We start from the raw sequence: 23,401 nt of genomic DNA on the forward strand, positions 1-23,401 counted from the left end.
GTGGATCATTAGCAGCACCAGCGATACAGTGAAAAGTCAACTGATCGACGGACAGCTATTTTATAAAGCTAAAGGTTGTGCTTCCTTTGTGCGTGGGGTTCACTTCTGTTCGTCGCGGGTGCTCTTTATAGTCTGTTGTCTCAACGTGTCTACTCTACGGTGCAGAGTAGCTGCATGCTCGCAGCGCACAGCCGCACAGTGCGGAGCTGGCTGCGAGAGACCTTTTTTTCCCTTCCTTTTCTGATGGTACGTTCAATGCGCCTCGGAAACACAGGATAGGGTGAAATTTACCATGAAAAAACAGTGCAACCACGGATTTTACCGGTGCAAGCACTCCGCGAACGATGCATCGAGATTTCACCCGTCAATTTTACCGACACACAGTGAATGAACCGATTCACTCGCATCGCGCACGTCATAATCGATGTATCGATACGTATCGATTATTTTCCACATGCCTAGTTTGGACACGTACAGAGGAGGATAGTGAGATGGTTTGGACAGGCAGATGATTGGCTTTGGAGGCAGAGGACAGGGCGAGGTGGAGGCAGATGATTGGCTGTGGAGGCAGAGGACAGGGCGAGGTGGAGGCAGATGATTGGCTGTGGAGGCAGAGGACAGGGCGAGGTGGAGGCAGATGATTGGCTGTGGAGGCAGAGGACAGGGTGAGGTGGAGGCAGATGATTGGCTGTGGAGGCAGAGGACAGGGTGAGTTGGAGGCAGATGATTGGCTGTGGAGGCAGAGGACAGGGTGAGGTGGAGGCGGATGATTGGCTGTGGAGACCGCTGAAGGGAACACGTTGAGGACCACTGCTCTTTAGGGAAGCAGAGTTGTTTCCGTTTGAGTTTTATGTAATACCTCTTGTCTACCAGAAGGTGTCCTACTTGACCACAAGATTTAAATGTCTCAATGGAACAGTGCTTGCAGCACACAGTAGGTCTAATGTTACTTACAAAGTGGTACACGTTCACTGTAAAACATAATTATTATGTGTCCACACCTTTACGTCAGTGTGTTATATTAAATATTGAACCAATGAAAAGTATTAAAAAGTGTTTCTGACAAAAACGGCTAACTCCATTGGATCCTTTGTGGCCTGAGACATTTTAGGGCTATTTGTCAGTAAAAGTGGTGCTATTAGGGCTTGTCTGTGTGTACTAACCCTCTTTTGTCACAACAGTTCACACATCTTGCTGCTGTGTTTGTACCATAGACTGTAAAAAATATGGACAAAGCGTTCCGCGGGTCTAACATGAACGTAAAATGAAGCCTGTTTCTATGTGTCAGTCCTTGCCATGGAGGCAGCCATCTTTCTAGATCCGGGCCCAGGCCCAGCTGGCCCATTGGCTGGCCCAGACAACGAGGCGGGACTTCCCCCCTTCTTCTTCGTTGGTTTTTATTTTGACTCGAGTGGGTGGGGGATCCCGTTCATAGACTGTAACGGTAGCCACGCCCCTCAGAACATGCGCGACTTTATGGTAATTTATTTTATACATGGGACCATCATTTTCCAAAAAGAATATTATGACATTAGAAATGACACTTTCAACTAGTGACTGGAAGCAAAAAGTATTCATGACCATGTTGATTAAGGTAATACAGTCTAGGTGTTGTTGGGCCCAAATACATGGACTTCTATGGGGCTATGGGTTTTTCTGGGTCCAGTGATAGCGCCACAACAGGCCATTATATGAACTTTCATTTCCTTAGTGGCTTCACAAAATATCTGTCTGACTGCCCCCCTGGTTTGTACACTGTTGTATTTCTCCCAATAGGTATGGGAGTTGTTTTGTCGTCTCTCTCGCTCATTATGTAATGTGTAATCTCTTAATGTGTAATCTCTATTCTAAAACGGTTAGTCCCAATACTTGATTCGGACTGGCTGGTTACCGTCACGTGACCGTTGTAAATCTCACCGATATTCCACACCTTCAATCACTTTATATCATTCCCAGCTGATCCCGCAGCTCTGTAGCTGTATACTGGGGAAGGGGAGCACTTGATTTTCTTACAAGCCCATGCCATGCGGGCGTCTAAGCATCGCCCGCGCTCATATGACTGTGAATGTGTAGCTCCGGGCGGCCTTGTAAAGACATCAAGCGCCTCCTATTCCCCCGTCACACTGGCTGACTAAAAACAAGCCTCTCACCCATTGTAAAATCCACGGTAACCTGAGACCTCTTGTGGCTCATTGCTTTTATCTCTAAAGTGTAATCTCTAATGATGTGTAATCTATAATGTGTAATGTGTAATGTGTAATGTGTAATGTGTAACCTGTAATCTGTAATCTGTAATCTCTAATGTGTAATGTGTAATGTGTAATTTCTCAGGTGGAGCAGGAGATGCTGAGCAGGATGGAGACCAGTGCTCAGACATCACTAGTAGATGACCCTCACACTGATCACAGTGCTCCTCCCAGTCAGACATCACTAGTAGATGACCGTCACACTGATCTCCTCCCAATACAGAGCCTGGCTGATGACTACATCAATTCTGTTGACACGGTAGTTAATACCTCTTGTGTGTGTGTGTGTGTGTGTGTGTGTGTGTGTGTGTGTGTGTGTGTGTGTGTGCGTGTGCGTGCACTTGTTTGTGTACAGAGTATTCATCTTTAGAACTAATTAAGGTAACAATATTGTGTGTGCGTGTGTGTTGTGCGCGCGTGTGTGTGTGTGCGCGTGTGTGCCTTAGGTGAGTGATGCTGTGTTATTGAACGTGCGCGCTACAGTGTCGGTGGTTCAGCGGACTGTGGCGCGTCTGGAACGAACCCGACAGAAGCTCTTAGAACACGAGCACAACGTACGTGCAGAGAGACAATGGAACCAGCAATACAACAAGGTACATTATTGTAGTATTATAATGGAACCAGTATAGAAAACACATTTTGACCATTTTTACACTTTATTCATTTTACACTCAATGTTATGGAACTCAGTAGCGTCTGGAAGATCCATACGCAGCCACAACAGCTTGGTATGGTATGGGGCAGTATCTCTCTCACAGCTTTAGTCAGGGGATATTAATACAATCTGGGACCTTTCTTCACCAATGTGTTTGTAAAGGTGTCTACTAACATATCCCACATTGGTTTATATTCAACCACCCTAGGGGAATTTTTGACAGCTGCTGAAAGTTGGGGTACCATACAACCATTATGAGGCAAAATGTTCTAAATGTCATTATGCTTTAAAGGACCTATAACATAAAATTCAGCTTTTTCAATTTCTGTGTTTTCTATACCCACAAATAACAATTTTGAACAATCAGGCTTTCATATCATATCAGGTGCTTTAATGGAAATTTCTCTCAGGAACAGCTCAACTGATTTTGGCCTCATCGTGATGTCATCAATGTCACCCTACTTTGTATAATTCCTCCTCTTCTTCAGTCTTCAGTTCCAAATTTGCGGAAATAACGGAGGAAAGTTAAGTTTCTGAACGTTTGTTGCTGAGTTTATATATGTCCAAATGTGTGTGTGTGTGTGTGTGTGTGTGTGTGTGTGTGTGTGTGTGTGTGTGTGTGTGTGTGTGTGTGTGTGTGTGTGTGTGTGCGTGTGCGTGTGTGCGTGCGTGCGTGCGCGTGCGTGCGTGTGTGTGTCAGACTCGACGTGGCTTGCTCTCAGTGGAGGGTCTTCTAGTTGAGTCCAGTAAGGCTGATCTGGGGTCAGACCTTCACACCGTCGACAAACTGCTGGACAACTTCAAGGGGACCAAACAACAGCTCTCCGTGAGTTACACCATGTGGGCATCATGAGTTACACCATGTGGGCATCAAACAGCTGCCCCCACCTTCACTTAACCCATTTAGACCTGAGGACGATTCAGGTCAGACGTTCTCAAACATTTTCATGTCAAGGACCCCCAAAAACTATATGTATTTGGCCGCCGACCCCAATCTGAAAATATGTTGTTCTCTTTCTCTCTCTCTCTCTCTCTCTCCAGATGAGGGATGTAGACGTGGAGTCCATGTTGAAAGCGTCACAGCTGCTTGCTGTGAAGGAGGAGCGAGGAGGAGAAGGAGGAGGAGGAGGAGGACAGAGGGAGGAGCAGACCTCGGAGGTGTTGAGGCTCCATCAGAGAGTGAAGGAGAGAACGGAGGCCTGTGAGACCGTCCTCACTACAGCTCACAGCTTCCATGTTGCTCTGAACCAGGTATATCTGATCTCTAAGACCTAGATTACACTGAAGGATCTGAACCAGGTACCCTGTGAAGTTGTGCCATGATCTTTGCCATGGTACTTTAGAAACGTTTTTGAAAATATAATAATAAACTAGAAAAGGATTGCTGCAAGCAGCGATGAGGCAGGACCAAGCAGGAAGGCAATATGCAATAAGAATAATATACACAATAAGCCATAGAAACATGGAAGACTGAACTTGTGATATAAATAAATATCCCATGTCCGTATAGGTCCAAAGTTCACGTGTAGAAGTTTTCGTGCATTTTGATCAAAGATCCTGGGAGGAGATGCATTTTAATTGATTTTCATATAATTCAAAATTGCGGGTGATCTAGAGGTCAGAGGTCAAAAGTAAGAGCACGAAACTTGTTCGGCATAAGGAGACGCATATGTGTATCGAAGATCCATTGCCGACGGTCAAACGGTTCATGAGCTATGCGTGGTCAAAGTTTGCATTTTCAATTGAGTGCCATAGCGCCACCCTTTGGCCAATGGTTGTGGGATTCGCATCCTCATCGTTTGGCATGGCCTTCTACCATATTTCCACCGACTGCACGGTTCAGCCAGAACTGCTATTTTTGGCGGAAGGAGAACGAGAAGAAAAAAACTAACAATAACAATAAAGGACCAAGTCCTTTCAGGACTACTTGGTCCTTTAAAACATGTTTAGTGCTACCCCCTGGGAAAGATAACAGGCAAACGTTGATCAAAATATCAAAATAACAATAATGTAACTCTTGAGAGCGTAAAATTAAACCAAATGGTTTCACGCTGTCAAGAGTTTAATATCTAATAAGATCTAATCAGGGTCTTCATCATTTAAGCTGGGGACCACCTGGAACCCCCTCAAGGACCACTAAAATAGAGCGTCATTTCCCCTGTGTGTGTGTGACGTGTGTGTCTGTGTGTGTGTGTGTGTGTGTGTGTGTGTGTGTGTGTGTGTGTGTGTGTGTGTGTGTGTGTGTGTGTGTGTGTGTGTGTGTGTGTGTGTGTGTCTCTCCAGTTGGAGGCTGTGCTAGGGTCAGAACCAGTGAAGATCCGGTCCGGTCAACACCAGGACACACAGACACACGTACAGACCCTCTTCAAGACCACCGCGCACCTGGGGAGCAGCCTGTGTGCTGCTGTACACGACTCGGTAGGTTCACGCACGCACGCACGCACGTACGTTAAATAATGTAATACTAATATATATATAATGTAATATGTAATTGCCTAACCTAATTATTTCCCTGCATTCCTCTTTCATTCGTTTTTATCTGTATGTTGTTTTGACTTTTTGTTTAAAATGTCAGTGTAGTTTTGATTGTTTTTTAAAAAATGTGTAAATGTGTTTGCTATAGTTAGGCTTCGTTTTTATTAGTTTCGTAGTTTTTTATGTAATGTATGTAATTTATGTGCGTGCGTGCGTGCATGCGTGCGTGTGTGCGTGCGTGTGTGCGTGCAGGTCTGTGTCGGTTTTGTTGTGTCCACAGTGGAGGAGCGGTTGGCGCGTGCGGACAGGGAATCGAACCGCTGGCTGTGTGAGGTCAGACAGCACGAAGAAAGACTGCAGAAACAGACCCAGTACAGCCTGGTGACAGAGTCACTGACACAGGTACAATACTACAGTAATACTACAATACTACACTATAGTACTACAGTACAGTGCAGTACAGTACAGCCTGCTGACAGAGTCACTGACACAGGTATAAATACTACTATAGAGTACTACACTACAATACTATACAGTACAGCCTGGTGCCTCTCTCTGTCCTCATAAATAAATGACATATGACAAATGTAATGTCAGAGTGTGACCAGCAGAGGGTGCAGGAACACACACTTCTGTCATACGTTACAATACAGTATAAAGCCTGTTCGCTTCAGGACTGTGAAAAAGGTCAGCCCTAACCTCCTCCTCCCACCCCCCCCAACCCTCTGTCCTTTTCCTCTAGCGCCACCATTAGTCCAAGATGTACACTTGCACACATTTCAATATCATTTGAATGTATTGTGCACGTTCATGTCCCCCACTAGACCAGAGGTTCTCAAATAATTATGTTCATGTTTTCTGGGCGGCCATAGCTCCATGTGGTCCCTGGTTCCATTTCCATAGCTCCATGTGGTCAGAGGATGTCAAAGGCTGGTCCCCAGAGGATGGTCAAAGGCTGGTCCCCAGAGGGTGTACCCTCCCTCACAGCTTACTGTTAAAGGCTGGTCCTCGTGGCCACTTTGCAGCTGCAGTATATTTATAACTGGAGTTGCAGTGTCAAATTTAGATTGGCCTGAAGCTCATGAAGTGTGTGTGAAGAGGGGGGGGGTGAGTCACAGGGATACAACAGCAGTGAAAACACACACAGTCTCCCCCTGGCCAGCCGGGGCGCCTGATGGAGGGGAAAGGAACTGGTTGGAATAACGTGTTCCTTCCACGCGCTATACGTCCAACCAGGGAAACTTCCCCCTGTCAGGTGTAAAGGAGCGACTTGGACACTCAATTTACAATTTACAATTTAGGCATTTAGCAGACGCTCTTAATCCAGAGCGACTTACATTAAGCAAGAACAAAAGCATGGGAATACATCACATAAAGACATTTATCATGAAACATGCGTAGCTAAGAAAGTAACAGTGGAATATCTATAATGAAACTATACATATAAGCTATACATCTATACTACTATGCTACACATATGTACTATGACGTGCTATGACTACTAGAATTGCTATCTAAGGGGGTGGGGGTAAGTGCTATGGGCCATGATGGAGTCTGAAAAGGTGGGTTTTCAGACTACGGCGGAAGATTGGGAGTGATGCTGCAGTTCTGACTGCAATGGGAAGTGCATTCCACAGTTTTGGAGCCAGAAGGGAGAAGAGTTTGGGACGTGTGGAGCGTTGTCCCGGCGTTTTTAGTGAGGGTACTTCCAGCTTCCCTGCGTTGGCTGATCTGAGTGAGCGGGAGGGTTTGTAGGGTTCAACTCAGGCACTCAGGCATGAAGGAAGCATGAGTTCAAGTCTGTTGCTCTCCCCAGGTTGGCGGAGGGTGTGTAGAGCCCAGGATCACATTAGATAATTGACACAGGGTTACAAAATCGTGGGATAAAAAATATTTTTAAAATAATTAAGAAAAACACACGAAAATAGCAGATCTACAAGCTCTCTAAGATCCCCAAAAGAGAGGGGGGAATTATGAATTGAAAACAACTTTGATGAACAAACAAGCCCTATAATAACCACCACTTTTACAGAACAACATAAATTATACAAACCAACAGACAACTATACACAACAAAGAGGGTTTATTTGTCACTCACTGATACAGGTATACAGTGAAATTATCATGATGGCACTGGCAGAATGGCAGCACGCACTGACCTTTCCTGGTGGCCTGCCGGCCGCCTATTGGCCTGCCTGCCTGTCCAATTTTTAATCATGGCGCCCCCCCCTACGGTCGCGGCCCACCGGGAATATGCCCGGTATGACCTGTGGCCAGTCCAGCCCTGCAGCTTCCCAGAACGATGATCATTTTCAGGATCATTAGATCATAATCTAATGCCGGGGTGGGCAACTGGCGGCCCGGGGGCCACATGCAGCTCCCACCTTCACTTGATTTCAGCTGCTACAATTCCAACACCGCTTTAATTACTTCATGGCTAGTATTAAATGACTAGTACTTAATGACTGTAGTATTAAAATGTTATGTTAAAGATGGAGAGCTACAATTTTTGTATTTTTCCAGTTTTTCATGTGTCTATGAGGTGACAGTACTTCATTAGACACCCTGGAGTTGTTTTTATGTGCAATGGTGTATTAACTTTGTATTTAGGGTTTCTTCCTGGAGGATGAACCCTTGACAGTCAAACGGGCCAATGAAGTAAACAGTAATATAGTGACACCACACTATCAGCCCCTCCCCTAACCCCTCCCCTTTATCATACAACTACAGCTGTGGGTGCGGCTTCAGTTCAAGTGGATCACCACCCATCACCACCCGCCAGGCAAACCAGACATACTTAATGAACTGGTGGGCGTGTCCACATAAAAGCATGATTTTAACAAATACTGTACACTTTTTGGGAAAAGTTCTTCCCCCTTAAATTGTAATAATACCTGATGATCATTTTTTAGAGTGGAAAAAAATGGTGGCACTCCATCTTTAACAGTTCATAAAGTTAACATAACTATAACTATAACTAAATGCATTTGAAATTCAATAAAAAGGTTACTTTTCAGGATTCCAATTCAAAAATAGCAAAACATTATTCAGGTTTTCAATTCAAATTATAGCAAAAATAGCTGATCTACCTCAAAACGCGTCGCTTAGCGACACGCTTCGATTATTTTAGATTGATTCTTTTTTCTACGACATGCACTGTGGCCCTCTGGAGTGAGTGTGGAAATAATGGCCCTCTCCATCGTCAAAGTTTCCCACCCCTGATCTAATGCATACTTTTCTACTAGATACTAAGCATACTCTGGTTCTACATGGTTTGCAGGGGTTCACAAACTGTTTTGGCCCAGGTACCTCTCTTGGGGGGAAGACTTTCTTCCCAGTACCCCCTCATCCTCGTAAACACTGATAAACATATTTGCAACCTTACATTTAGATGAACTATTTGTATTAAAACTTTTCAATCAAAGTACACATTTTCACACGAAACATTTATTTAAGATGCTATCTTAGAATAGATAGAACTGGAACCCCTCTATTGCAAATACTAGTCGATACTGAAGTTACACTGAGTCTACTTCAGTTGGCGTGACAGCTGAGAGAGGCTGCTGCGCGTGTGTGTGTGTGTGTGTGTGTGTGTGTGTGTGTGTGTGTGTGTGTGTGTGTGTGTGTGTGTGTGTGTGTGTGTGTGTGTGTGTGTGTGTGTGTTTGTGTGCATGTGCGTGCGTGTCAGATAGCTGTGATATTTCTGGTATGATTCATCTCACAGTTTAGCTCTGTGGAAATATAAATACCACACCAAGCTCTCTCTCTCTCTCTCTCTCTCTCTCTCTCTCTCTCTCTCATAAATACTGTATTACTTACCAGTGGTGGAAAGTAATTACATAAGTACACTTTTACTCCTCCGTCAGTATTATTTACAGTAACACTTAACATCCTACACGACCTAATCGGCGATTCCAGGAATTACATTTTGGGCATGAAGATGTGTCGTATTAAAATGATTGAGATCTGGCCAACAAAAGCATTATACGTATCTTGGCAGAGTTAGTTCAGTCAGGTATACTCGAGGGGTTAATACATTGCATTATTATGTGGGTGTATGTAGTCATCATAGCACGTCATAGTACTTATGTATAGCATAGTATAGTATTATATGTATAGTTTATATGTATAGTTTCATAGATATTCCACTGTTACGTTCTTAGCTTACGCATGTTTCATGATAAATGCTCTTTATGTGATGTATTTATTCCCATGCTTTTTTTGTTTTTGCTTAATGTAAATCGCTCTGGATTAAGAGTGTCTGCTAAATGCCAAAATTGTAAATTGTATTCAGTGTTATGCGAAACCCATACATCAGTGGTTCCCAAAGTGGGTTCCGGGGACCCCTAGGGGCCCTTGAGGGAGTTCCAGGGGGTCCCCCAGCTAAATGATAGTTTGCAACTAAATTGACCCTAAATTGTCTAATTTGGCTGTATAATAATTGCGTAGGGAGATTCTTTGTTTTAGCAGAACCGAATGCCAAGATAAAATATATCCACACTTATATTCTCATTCTATAATAAATATTACTTCAATCTCTTCGCGACTGAACTACAGTGATACTGTTTGTATGTACATGTGACTCTGCTATATTCTTATTTCATAGTCAAATATTTCCTGTGCGCGTGTGTGTGTGTGCAGCTCAGTGAGTCCTTTAGGGACATGAAGAAACGTTTCAACAACGTGCGCTTCAGCTTCCTGAAGAGAAACGACCGCGGTAGAAACATCAAAGCTGTGAGGAACCAACTGCAGCAGACACAGTTCTACACGGACAAGATACAGGTACGCACACACACACAAACACACACACACACACACACACACACGCACAGGCATACACGCACACAAGCATGCACGCGCACACACACACACACACACACACACACACACACACACACACACACACACACACACACACACACACACACACAGCAGTGGTGTTAATGAAATCGACCTGTGTCATTGAAGTCTGTCTGTCTGTCTGTCTGTCTGTCTGTCTGTCTGTCTGTCTGTCTGTCTGTCTGTCTGTCTGTCTGTCTCTCTGTCTCTCTGTCTCTCTCTCTCTATCTCTCTCCAGGGTCTCAGGAAGAGGATGCAGGGGGTGACGGCCAGGCTGGGGTCAGGGGTCAAAGAGGGCTTCGTCACCCGGGAGACGGAGGATGCCGTTAACGAGCTCCAGAGACAGATGGGAGAGTTTGAACGCAACGTTGACGACCACGCCCACACCCTGGAGATGACCTGCAGGCTTCTGCACGCCGTTGAGGAGGTACCCCTGCACTGTGTGTGTGTGTGTGTGTGTGTGTGTGTGTGTGTGTGTGTGTGTGTGTGCCAAAAATTGGCCGATTACTGATTAACTGCCAACTTCCTGGTCTCTCTCATGGTTAATTAAATAAGGTAAGGTAAATAAGGCGAAGACCCTATGGTGGACTCCATGTTGCTCCCTGGAAGGAAAGAAACATGCGCAATGCGCTATATGCAGCCAACACTTCCACTTTCAGCTTCATTGGTCTCAATTGCGCATGTTTCTTTCCTTCCAGGGAGCAACATGGAGTCCACCGTACGGTCTTCGCTTCCTAACCTTATTTAATTAACCTTGGTCTCTCTCTACCCCCTCTCCCCTCTATCTCTCATACTCTCCCCCCCCCCCCATCAGTACCAGGTGTGGTGTGAGGAGGCCAGGGCCACCATGGTGCGCGTGGGGAAGTATTCATGGCAGTGTCGCAGCCGGGAGGCCGTGGCCGTTCTCTACCAGCAGTTTGAGAAGTTCGTGTGGCCGACGGTCCCTCAGCAGGAGGAGAGGATCACACAGATCACAGAGCTGGCCGTCAGACTGCACGGTGCGCTGAGCTGACGACTAGAGCTCCCTATAACTCATTCCAGGCTATAACGACTTCTTTAACGTCTTTTTAATGAAATCCCGCACCGCCAACGATGCCATTGTGGCGTGTTATTTAGCGCTTTATTTAATGATGAACCTATAAAGTTGGCTTACCGCTAATCAAAGCTCTGGTTCGAGCGGCAGCTCCATGTTCGATTGCTTCCCCTTCAGCCTCAATACATTGGAAAAAGAGCAAGGTGGTGGATGAGGCCTTTCTAGTCCTTTTTATTATAGTATTCCATTTCAAATCGCACTGGATAAATAAAGCGACTGTGTTTAGTGGCTCAATAGCAACTCCTATCCCTGTGACCGCGCATCTAAAATATGAATGCTTCTAAAGACTCTTAGCGATTGATTAATCCGATCAGTGCGACCACCTCCGCCATTGCTCTTTTGGGTTCTTCTACAACCAAATAGAATGGTGGTGAATGGTAGCGGTCGCTGAACTATCGTCCCCCCCCCCCCCCCGTCCCCCCACTTAACTGGGCCCTAAATGAACAGGCCCGAGGCCCGGCCCGGCCTGACTAATTAGCATAGATTTTAGGCCCTAAAACGTCGGGTCGGGTTTGGGCAGTATTTGAGAACTCTACACAGAGTAAAAGTGAAATGCAATTCAGCACCATCTTCATAATAGATAAATACACAAACGGACAGAACAGAAACTATTCTATTCTTTGTATTATAAAAAAATACAAAGAGTGTGTGTGCGTGTGTGTGTGTGTGTGTGTGTGTGTGTGTGTGTGTGTGTGTGTGTGTGTGTGTGTGTGTGTGTTGCGTGCGTGCGTGCGTCAATAGGAGCTGAGGAGGGCCAGCGCTACATAGAGAACACGGTCAGCAAACATCAGGAGATCATCGAGGCCATCAGAGAGCTTTCTGCTGACCTGCTGCGACTGGAACACAAGCTACAGGTCAGTGACAACGACACAGTGGTCAGTGAGGAGGGGGGTCCAGGTGGTCCGATTTCCGATCATTTGAAAATGACGTGATCGGCACCCCGATTTCCGATCACGTGATCGGATCGGATCGGGACAACCCTCCAATCGTCAAGTATTAGAAATATAACAAATGTTCAAAATGTTCTTTTCAGCTGGAGGCAACGAGACGGCAGAACGCGGAGGACGAGAAGGACAAAGATGGAGAGAATACCCGAGAGGAGGAGAAGGAGGAGGAGGATAGAGAGAATACCAGAGAGGAGGAGAAGGAGGAGGAGGAGGAGAAGGACAAAGATGGAGAGAATACCCGGGAGGAGGAGGAGGAGGAGGAGGAGGAGGAGGAGAAGACACAGAACACACAGGGAGAGCAGGAAGTAGAGAGACAGTTGAAGGAAGGGAGAGACAGGCAGGAAGTAGAGAGACAGTTGAAGGAAGGGACAGACAGGCAGGAAGTAGAGAGACAGTTGAAGGAAGGGAGAGACAGGCAGGAAGTAGAGAGACAGTTGAAGGAAGGGAGAGACAGGCAGGAAGTAGAGAGACAGTTGAAGGAAGGGAGAGACAGGCAGGAAGTAGACAGACAGTTGAAGGAAGGGAGAGACAGGCAGGAAGTAGAGAGACAGTTGAAGGAAGTGAGAGACATGCAGGAAAAGAAGAGAGACGAGGAGACGGACAACCGAAGAATCCAGGAAGAACTGGACCTGGTAAAAACGCACAGTATTTAACTCACGTACAAATTTGACTTCTAGTGGGAGTAATATTTGACCAGGAGTACTTTGTTCACCTCGGCATGCAATACCAGGTGTAAAGGGTTGGGGGCGCTGTTTGCTTTGTGTGTGTGTTTACACCAGGTTGAACTGAAGGAGACAGGTCACACCCCCGAACTCACCGCTGAGCATGATGGGAAAGAAGTGCCCGTCAAGAAGCTAACGTCACCGACGGCCAATCAGAAAGCTTCGTTACGCAAGAGCTGCCGAGGCCAGAGGCAGACGGACACACAGACGGGATCCGACAGACAGACAGGCATTTCAGAGAGCAGGTAACAAACAGACAGACAGACAGACAGACAGACAGACTTGAGTAAAAGATCTTGAGTACTTTCTTTCACCACTGTCTCCTTCTAGGTCCGCCTCCTTCTCCATCCGCCTGTCAGCTGTCTCCCACAGCGGCCACACCCACAAGAGGAGGCGGGTCCTCCACACCATCCTCAGCCAACCACAGCCCCCGGCCACGCCCCCCTCCTCCTCCGTGATTGGTCCGTCGTTCTCCGACATCCAGAGGGAGTTTGGAAGCAAGGAGACCCGTCCCCCCTCCTCCTCCTCTCCTGCCTATGACAGGAGAACAACACACGCGCAGGTCAGCGCACGCACGCACGCACGTCCACCTCGGCTGCCGGACTATAGGGTACTATGGGCGACAACACCACAATCCTTCTTTTTTCTCTTCCCAGCATGCATCAGCCAGGCTTTCGGAGGAGGCAGCGGTCCAGCAACAGGAAGTGATGTCAGACGAGTCTCTGTCCAATGACGAGTACGAGTGTGCGACGCCCGACGACATGTCCCTCCCCCCGCTGTCCGCAACCCCAGAGTCCAACTTCGTCCAATCAGACGCCTCGGACGACTCACCAGTTCACCAGTATGTTTTCCAGTGGTGGAAAAAGCACTATGAAAAAACTGTCCTAACCTCAGTAAAACTATGCTTAGTTAAACCTAACCTTAACCTCAGTCAAACTGTCCCTAAACGTTTAAACCTAACCTTAACCTCAGTAAAACTATGCTTAGTTAAACCTAACCTTAACCTCAGTAAAACTGTCCCTAAACGGTTAAACCTAACCTTAACCTCAGTAAAACTGTCCCTAAACGGTTAAACCTAACCTTAACCTCAGTAAAACTATGCTTAGTTAAAACTAACCTTAACCTCAGTAAAACTATGCTTAGTTAAAACTAACCTTAACCTAAGTAAAACTATATGCTTAGTTAAACCTAACCTTAACCTCAGTAAAACTATGCTTAAAGGGTTAAACCAACTTAAACGTATAACCAATTGGTAACCTTATTCCTGCATGAGGTCAGGTGGTAAAACAATGAGGCGAGCATTCTGGTTAGCGATCCAGTGCTCAAAACTTTATTTGAGTAAAAAGTGCAAAAGTATTGGAATCAAAATGCACTTATTAAGAGAACCAAAGCAAAGTCAAAGTTTTTCAAAAATCCTGGTACCTCAACATTGTGTAGTTTAATGTACAGCAATTTAGTAAAATGTACTTTTCTGTGCATGTGTTTCAGCTCCCACAGTGCTCACTGCCAATCAGAACCCAGCGGATCCAGTGCTGGTGTGGTCCAGAACCAATCAGAACCCAGTACTGGTGTGGTCCAGAAGCAATCAGAACCCAGTACTGGTGTGGTCCAGAACCAATCACAGCGCAGTGGGTCCAGTGCAGGAGAGGGAGTGTCCTCTCAAACAGAGAGGTGTGTTTGTTCGTGAACTGAATTTCATACCAATCTTTCTGTCTTTAAAACAAATCGTTCTGCAGCAACTGATATTTGTGTATAGTTGAAATTTGGAGGAGAAAAAGTACACATTTACCACGACAATTAAAAAAAAGATTAGCAAATGTTTAAACGATTTTAACGCATACGTTACTCAATATCATAAACGTCACAGAGTCACATAAACTCAGCCCAAAAAGTTTGGAAACTTAAAGGGACACTTCACCCTTTTTGCAAAAAATATATGTTAATGACGTTTAGAAGCTTTAGAACACTTTCCTGAGGGTATTTATGTGTGTAATATGTGGTTTTAGATATTTTAGATTGTAGCAGTGAGCCTGTTGTCTCTGATGTCATGGACACTGGGCTCACTTCCTTCCTGGACCAAATGTTGTCTCAGTAAGACAGCTCTCCCCCCTATCCACAAGGAGGAGCAGTGCACCAAATAATTATGGGAATTGTAGTCCAGGAAGGTAGTGAGACTAGTGTCCATAACATCAGAGACAACAGGCTTACTGCTACAATCTAAAATATCTAAAACCACATATTACACACATAAATACCCTCAGGAAAGTGTTCTAAAGCTTCTAAACGTCATTAACATATATTTTTTTGCAAAAAGGGTGAAGTGTCCCTTTATCTTTGGTTCATTATTATTTATCCACTTTAATAATACCAATTGGTGTTGTATTTTATATCGTTTTTTATCGTTGATTAGTCACCGTTACAACGAGGTAAAGCTTGTCAGGTGTACCAGGAATTTGGGGAATGAGCAACACTGTTAAACTTGTAGGTTGCACCACCAAAACATTTACCAAAATGCAAATGGTTGGTATTCAACCCTTGCTTTGAGTTTCAGCCCTGATGAAGACTGGTATAGGTCGAAACATGTTTTATCCCCATTGATCCCAGGAGCACCTTTTTACTATTTTTACATTTTGTATCTACCTGCACATGTCCGTTGAGCACCCGGTTGCTTCCTTGCCCCTGCCTTGCTTTGATGATTGCACTCAGCTATAATGACAACACATATTGTACATTTTCACACTTTATTAATTTCACACTCAGTGTTATGGAACTCAGTAGTGTGTGGAAGATCCAATACATCCAATACATCCAATGCACTAATACAGCACACAAGCTCACGAGGGAGACAGTTTTCAAGTAATAGGGGATAGTCAGGGATAAAAAAACGTCAGAAACGCGGCGGATCGCAATGCGACGCGGTAGACTAGAAGGTAGAAATATTCTCTAATATGTGTTAGTTTCCGTTTTGCGAAGCCTCGTTTTTAAATCATATTTCAATGAGCAATTTTTTCCTTTTTTTCTTTCTCAAATCTAGTTTGCATTATTTCGTTTTGAATTAACCCCTGGACACCTACTGTTACTTCACTCACAGGGTCGTTTCCGAGAGCGGCGCCCGTTCACAGAGCCGGGTCTCCGGAGAGAGCCGTCCTGCCCAGAGCGACCAACAGAGCACTCAGCAGAACCACCATCCCTCTCCCACACACACAGACCCCCAGCCCCAGAACCATGCCTCCTCCACACACATAGACCTCCAGAAACATCTCTCCTCCACACACACAGACCCCCAGAACCATGCCTCCTCCACACACACAGACCCCCAGCCCCAGACCAGCTGCAGGCTCTCTCAGGCCAAGAACCTCTCCCCAGACACCGCTCATCACCGGAGCTCCGGTGGTCTGCAACACCACACCTCCGCCGGCCCCCGAACCGGCCCCCCTCCTCCTCCGCAGCATGCCACTGCCCCAGAAGACACGGGCGGTCGTCACCCGGCAGACGGTACCATCAGAAAGGGCGGCGGGCGCGCCCCGGGCGGCGGGCGCGCCCCGCGCGCCGGCTCGACCGTGGCCCAAACCGGACCTCCGGCCGGGAGCACATCCTCTACTCCGGGACAGAGCAGCGATGTCCCTCAGCAGCACAGAAACACGTCCCCTTCGGCCTCCTCTGTCCCCAAAGAGAGCTCTCTGTCCTCGCAGGCTAGCGGAGGTCGTCCCTCTGTCCCCAAAGAGAGCTCTCTGTCCTCGCAGGCTAGCGGAGGTCGTCCCTCTGTCCCCAAAGAGAGCTCTCTGTCCTCGCAGGCTAGCGGAGGTCGTCCCTCTGTCCCCGAAGAGAGCTCTCTGTCCTCGCAGGCTAGCGGAGGTCGTCCCTCTGTCCCCAAAGAGAGCTCTCTGTCCTCGCAGGCTAGTGGAGGTCGTCCCTCTGTCCCCAAAGAGAGCTCTCTGTCCTCGCAGGCTAGCGGAGGTCATCCAGGGTGTCAGGGGGTGTCTACAGAAGCTAGCAGCATTAGCATCAGCAGCACCCAGACACTCTACGCCCTGCATGAGTCCCTTAGCTCCTCCTCAACCTCCACCCGGGAGCGTGTGCATGGCGCCAGTGTGTCCCGCCTTCCCCACTGTGATCCGCAAGCTCCCGCCGCGGCCGTCGCACAAGGCCAAACCGCAGACGCTCAGCGCCAAGCTTCAGCTGAGCAGCAGGCTAACCCGCATGTCACCCCTCATCCTCATCCTCATCCTCCTCCTCACCTACTAACTCCAGAGCAGGATCCCAGCCTGTGTTGGCCCACGGCCTTCAGGGAGGAGATCACGTGCACTCCCCAGATCCAGGGCCCTTCCATCCCACCTCCATCTGCTGCTCCTGCTGCGCCCGGGTCCCCTCCCCGCATCACCAGGCCCCTGTCCTGTGCCACCGTCATGGAGGGCACTCCCGTCACGCTAGAGGTGGAGGTGACGGCACGGCCCGAGCCCACTCTCACCTGGTGGGTAGCCTACAACAACCAGCTGCATCACAGCACATAATAGAGCCCACTCTCACCTGGTGGGTAGCCTACAACAGGGGTTCTCAACACGTGGGTCGTGACCCCTCGGCAGTCCCAAAATTATAAAATTGCCAAAGCATTTCCGGGGGTCGCCGGCCATAAACGTTGAGAACCCCCCTGGCCTACAACAGCCAGCTGCATCACAGCACATAATGGCGGCCGGCACGCATTCGGAAATGGCCGACCTACAAGCCCAGAAGTTCTCCAGTTGGATTCATTCCAACTGGAGAACTGGTGAACGTGAACACAGCTTCTGAACCATTCTTTAGCTCCATGGTCAACTGACTATTGGACCCGATCGCTACAAAGACACACAAAGACACAATATCCCAAGATTTTCATACTAAAATGGCATTCTTTTCAGAGAGAGAAAATTAAAAGAAATCTACCTTTTAGCTTCTTTAGCACCATAGATCTCTTCCTAAAATATTGACAAGAAGGAGCAGAAAATAGAAACATGATGACCCCGTCAACCATCTCTGTTTAACCACACACACACACACACACACACACACACACACACACGCACACACACACACACACACACACACACACACACACACACACACACACACACACACACACACACACACACACAAACTATTATCTTCACCACGTTGTGTTTGACTAACGCTTTTGTTGTTTGATTTCCTTTACATTAACACCAGTTTGCTGCTCTGCTCAGTTCAAGGTGGTTCGTATATTATTGTGTTTTATGTTTAAAGTAACGAGCACTTTTGAAGTGACAGCTGCAGAGCTGACAGACCACCCCCACCTCCTCAACTAAACGGGTTGGAGGGCGGCGGGTTTCTCCTCGCTTACTGAAAAGAGAACGACGGGTTCAATATTTTTTTTTACCAACACAGAGACGTAAAGAAGAGTGCTCAATAGCGGTGATTTATGAAGCTGGTTAACTTCTGGTTTCTGCTGGACAGAGACGATGCAGTGTGGCCCCCACATATATCTGCCCCCCACATATATCTGATACAGTGTGGCCCCCACATATATCTGCCACCCCACGTTGAGACAATACAGTATGGCCCCCACATATATCTGATACAGTGTGGCCCCCGCATATATCTGGCCCCCACATACTGTATATCTGATACAGTGTGGCCCCCCACATATATCTGGCCCCCACATATATCTGATACAGTGTGGCCCCTGCATATATCTGATACAGTGTGGCCCCTGCATATATCTGGCCTCCACATATATCTGATACAGTGTGGCCCCTGCATATATCTGGCCCCCACATATATCTGATACAGTGTGGCCCCTGCATATATCTGGCCCCCACATATATCTGATACAGTGTGGCCCCTGCATATATCTGGCCCCCACATACTGTATATCTGATACAGTGTGGCCCCTGCATATATCTGGCCCCCGCATATATCTGATACAGTGTGGCCCCTGCATATATCTGGCCCCCACATACTGTATATCTGATACAGTGTGGCCCCCACGTTAAAAACCACTGCTCTGGCCTCTCTGTAGCCTAAAGGATCTCAAGAGGTCGGTGCTGACAGCTAATTTCACAGCAAGCTAAGCTAACCCTCCGCCTCACAGCTGCAAAAATACTGCTCTCGGAAAGTCTCAGGCCAACAGATCTGACGATTCACTCCTACAGTATAGCCTACAATTATTTGGATTGGAGCACAGAATGTTATTATTATTGTTATTATTAGAATAGGGGCTGCTTATTATGAGTATGTAGCTTTTTGTTTTACACATTTGACATAGCTGGTATAAATATGTCTCATATTGGTTCCTAAACAGTTAGTGTTTGTCTAGATGTGAGCTTTTTATTGTCTCCACCAGGCCGAAGGCATGGTGAGAGAGTATGTTTTATTGTCTCCACCAGGCCGAAGGCACGGGGAGAGACGAGAGAGTATGTTTTATTGTCTCCACCAGGCCGAAGGCATGGGGGAGAGAGTATGTTTTATTGTCTCCACCAGGCCGAAGGCATGGGGGAGAGAGTATGTTTTATTGTCTCCACCAGGCCGAAGGCATGGGGAGAGAGTATGTTTTGCACTCCGTCCGTCCGTCCGTTTGTGTCTGTGTGTCCTTAATGTTAAAATGTACCTGCCTGACGGTGTGCTATGTGCTAATAAAGACGCTGCCATAAGCTGGGTTCCAACCTACTATTTGATCTGATTTGTCTTATTGTTTTGACCTTGTTGATGTACAGTATATATTAATAATAAGTATAGTGCTCACATCTGTTCATACATGTTATGTGTTCGGGTTGTTAGAATTGGCTTCCATGGTGGACGCAAATGTAAACGCAAATATCTTTGGAAATTCATGTTTTCTCTATCCATGCAATGTTTTAATCTGTTCTTATTACATGGATCTCTGCATCTCTGCTTACCAGTGGTGGAATACTAACTCAGTACAGTTGTGATGAGGTACTTTTACTTTACTTCATGGGTATGTCCATTAGATAATTAATTATTACAAAATACACATTAACTGATGGCTGAAATGTGTGTTGTATCGTCGTATTTAAGGCACACGGGGAAATGAAATTAATACATTAACTTTGATGCTGTCATTCTGAGTGCGTCCCTCACATGTGACTTCACTAGTTTGTTATTATTTCACGAGGACAATGCGCCAGAAGAAGAGTCGGAGCACGGTGGTAACAAATACACACACAAAAACAAAGTATTTTATACTTTGTCTGTTAGGAAAAATAGTGGAAAAGTATAGCCGATCTACAACTGCTATACATCTGCTATTTTCCAGTTTGAACGTTTGGTTTTTGACATTCTTTTATACATTTATCGTTATTGCTTTTAAATAATGGATTCCATTGAAAGGTTGGACTAACTGACGTCGTTACCCGTATTATTATACTCCAGGTGGACAGATGGCGAGGCGCTAACCTCCCCCAGCGCGGTGGGCGTGGCCACGCTAGCCGCGGTCTCCGCGGACCACAAACGCGCCCACAGTGTTCCCGCCTCCTCCTCCTCCGACCAGCACGGCTCCACCCTGAGTTCTGCTGCCGCCCTGCAGGCCACAGCGTGTCACTGCGGAGACGGTGACAGCTGGCTGCTGGCGGACATGTATGACATCATCAGCAGGCAGGACTGGCTCACCTGGTTCGGGACGTTTTGTGCCGTACTCTGGTTGCTCTACCTGGTGCTGCTGTGACACGCACGCACGCACGCACACACGCACGTACAGGTTGAGAACAATTGGTATAGATCAGGGGTTCTCCACCTGGGGGTCACGACCCCTCGGGGGGGGGGTGGGGGGTGGGGGGGGGTCACCAAATTATTTTGAGGGGTCCCCAGATAATTACAACGTTTTTTTCTTTTTCTTTTTGAGTGGTGAAACCACTCCTACAACCAGCTTTGTCTGTGTTCACCTATGCCTGTGTTCACCTATGTGTTCATGTGACTAGTTGCCTGCTAATGAGAGAGAGAGAGAGAGAGAGAGAGAGGGGGAGGAGGAGGAGGAGGGAGTTGCACCACTCGGTTCACACGGGTGTGATTTTTTTTCATGCAACTGAATGGCTGGAAAATGGAAATGTAGAGTTTACATATATAGTACACATGACATAGTGCATGCATAAACCTTCCTTAATGATTATATCTGGTTTCAGTAATTATTTATGATGTATTTTCTCTATTATTAAGGTTATTGTAGCGGTCAATTTGTATTGGTGGTGGGGAGGGGGGGGGGGGTGGGGCGGGGCGGGGGGCGCGGGACATGGTCAAAGCATTTCTGAAAAAATACATTATGCTGTGTATATTTCTCTATTTTAAGATGGACATATTTGTGTTTGCTTTCCTGTGCTGCACATTGTCTGAGTTGAATGGCAGGGTGTTGGAATAAAGTTGTGTTTACTGTCTCTGTGTGTAGTTCATAAAGTTGTGTTTACCGTCTGTGTGTATAGTTCATGGTAGAGTACAGTATGTTTTAATACAGTCTGCAGCTCTTATGTCGGGTCAAAGGTCAGCTCTCACCATAGACACAGGATCAGACACACATTCTGACCTGATGGTCAGGATTAAGTTTATCCCCTGAGCGAGCAGGCCGGTTCTATTAGCTCAGTGGTAAAGAAATGTCACCACCACTTTGTGCAAGAAACCAGGTTCAAATCCTCCATGCAGCCCCCCCCACCCCCACCTTCACAAGAAACCAGGTTCAAATCCCCCATGCAGCCCTCTCTCTCTCTCTCTCTCTCTCTCCATGCCCCCCTCCCTTCTATCTCTCTCTCTCTCTCTCGCTCTCTCTCTCTCTCTCCATGCCCCCCCCTCTCTCTCCATGCCCCCCCCTCTTTCTCTCTATACATAGGGTTATCTGTTAATCATGTGTGAAGTCCAGACAGAAAGCTATTTATAAATGTCCCAAACAGAGAGAGAGGAGGAGGATCGAGGAACCAAAGAACCAAATATAAAACAACACACTGATGTTTTATGGAATTACAACACAATGTTTAATAGGATATGATATGTATAGGCCTACTGTCTGTTATGTGTGGTGGGTTGGTACATGTAGCTACATGTAGCTTAACTTGCCTATAACACCTATTCCTTTTAGTTATTTAATTATGTATTAGATTTTTTTCCCCCAGTAGGGCCTAAGAAGAAGCAATAGGTCTATTAAACTTAATTAAATTTAGCAGAAAATTTGCAGATCTAGGTTTAAGCTAGCTGAACCAACATGCAGATAACAATGACTCATAGCTAATAGGCCTATTCATTAACTTCATTAGACCTATTGCTTAATATACTCAACTACCATACAGTTTTATTCCAGGTATTCCAACCTCAAATCTTAGTCTTACTGGATAAAACATCAAATAAATAATTAAATATCTAAAAGGAAAATATAGTGTTGGGTCAAGTTCAGCTACATGCAGCTGCAAACCTATAGCTTTAGTGGTAGGAATCTCTTTTATTTATAACACCAACGCCAACTGTGTCTCACAGGCAGAGACCCAGCTCAGTTAACAGGGGAGAGGAGGGGGGGGGTCCAGCTCAGCCAACAGGGGAGAGGGAGAGGGGGGGGGGGGGGGGTGTCCAGCTCAGTTAACAGGGGGGAGAGCAGGAGGGTGGGCGGTGGGGGAGGGGTGTCCAGCAGGCATTTGACTCATATGGGGTAATGCTAATCAGGGACGTGCAGAGAGCGTTAGAGAGGCAGGGGCGGAAATCCCCTAAGAGGGCACTTTTGGACAAAAATAGCTGATCTACAAGCTCACAACGTGTCGCGCTGCGATGTATTGTGAGCTTGTAGATCAGCTATTTTCGGGGCGCAACCCAGCAGCACTCTTTAGTTCAGGAGACTTTGGAAAAAGTTCAGGAGACTTTGGAAAAAATGCAATTCTCATGAATGCTGCCTTCCGGTATGGCATGGAAAGGAGAGGAGGGCATTTTCATTTTCTTTCACCATGTAGTAAAGGCTACATTCGTGGTCTGGAGAGGGCAGACATCAAAGGGGGCTGAAGCCCCCTTTGATGTCTATGTGTGCACGTCCCTGATGCTAATGTCTCCACCCCCCTGGACAATATGAACTCTTACTGACTGTATACTACTGTCCATACTGTTTTTGAGGCTCCTCATAATTATGTCCAACTTTAGGTGTATGTGCACTGCTAACACAAACTTTGTCCAAACACAAACATGAAATGCCACTGACCATGAATGAATGGACACTTTTGAGCATCGCTCCCACTGTAATTAGTTCATATAAGTGGTGTCATGTTCTCATCAATGTGTGTTGATTTGACACTATAGCTTGGAATTATGATTCCACCCGTTTCTTTCTTTCTTTTCAGTGACTTTTCAGTGACTTTTGAGTACTGTTTATAGATTGTGCATTTTATTTTTTCATTTAACCTTTATTTAACCAGTAAAAATCACATTGAGACGGAGTC

At 46.3% G+C, this 23,401-nt stretch overlaps 1 protein-coding gene across 6 annotated transcripts in view; it reads left to right on the top strand.

Moving 5' to 3' along the window:
• ccdc141 (coiled-coil domain containing 141) overlaps positions 1-20,695 on the top strand; it is a 39,365-nt gene extending 18,670 nt beyond the window's left edge. For 2 of the 6 annotated variants that reach the window (XM_080785884.1, XM_080785889.1), the window contains 18 exons: positions 2,332-2,505; positions 2,693-2,839; positions 3,602-3,727; positions 3,943-4,152; positions 5,185-5,319; positions 5,629-5,778; positions 10,018-10,158; positions 10,454-10,642; positions 11,030-11,213; positions 12,050-12,162; positions 12,342-12,390; positions 12,430-12,887; positions 13,035-13,222; positions 13,308-13,539; positions 13,634-13,818; positions 14,466-14,648; positions 16,069-17,448; positions 20,379-20,695. In XM_080785884.1, coding sequence (XP_080642010.1) covers positions 2,332-2,505; positions 2,693-2,839; positions 3,602-3,727; positions 3,943-4,152; positions 5,185-5,319; positions 5,629-5,778; positions 10,018-10,158; positions 10,454-10,642; positions 11,030-11,213; positions 12,050-12,162; positions 12,342-12,390; positions 12,430-12,887; positions 13,035-13,222; positions 13,308-13,539; positions 13,634-13,818; positions 14,466-14,648; positions 16,069-17,448; positions 20,379-20,670 — 4,536 coding nt within the window. In that variant the 3' untranslated portion in view covers positions 20,671-20,695. Of the gene's footprint in view, positions 1-2,331; positions 2,506-2,692; positions 2,840-3,601; positions 3,728-3,942; positions 4,153-5,184; positions 5,320-5,628; positions 5,779-10,017; positions 10,159-10,453; positions 10,643-11,029; positions 11,214-12,049; positions 12,163-12,341; positions 12,391-12,429; positions 12,888-13,034; positions 13,223-13,307; positions 13,540-13,633; positions 13,819-14,465; positions 14,649-16,068; positions 17,577-19,888; positions 19,923-20,378 lie in introns of those variants that run through there. The other 4 variants (XM_080785888.1, XM_080785885.1, XM_080785886.1 and 1 more) reach the window with 4 other exon arrangements.
• The last annotated feature ends 2,706 nt before the right edge of the window (positions 20,696-23,401 follow it).

The sequence above is a fragment of the Protomyctophum bolini genome (assembly GCF_963924005.1).
Source record: "Protomyctophum bolini genome assembly, chromosome: 16".
NCBI lineage: Eukaryota > Metazoa > Chordata > Actinopteri > Myctophiformes > Myctophidae > Protomyctophum > Protomyctophum bolini.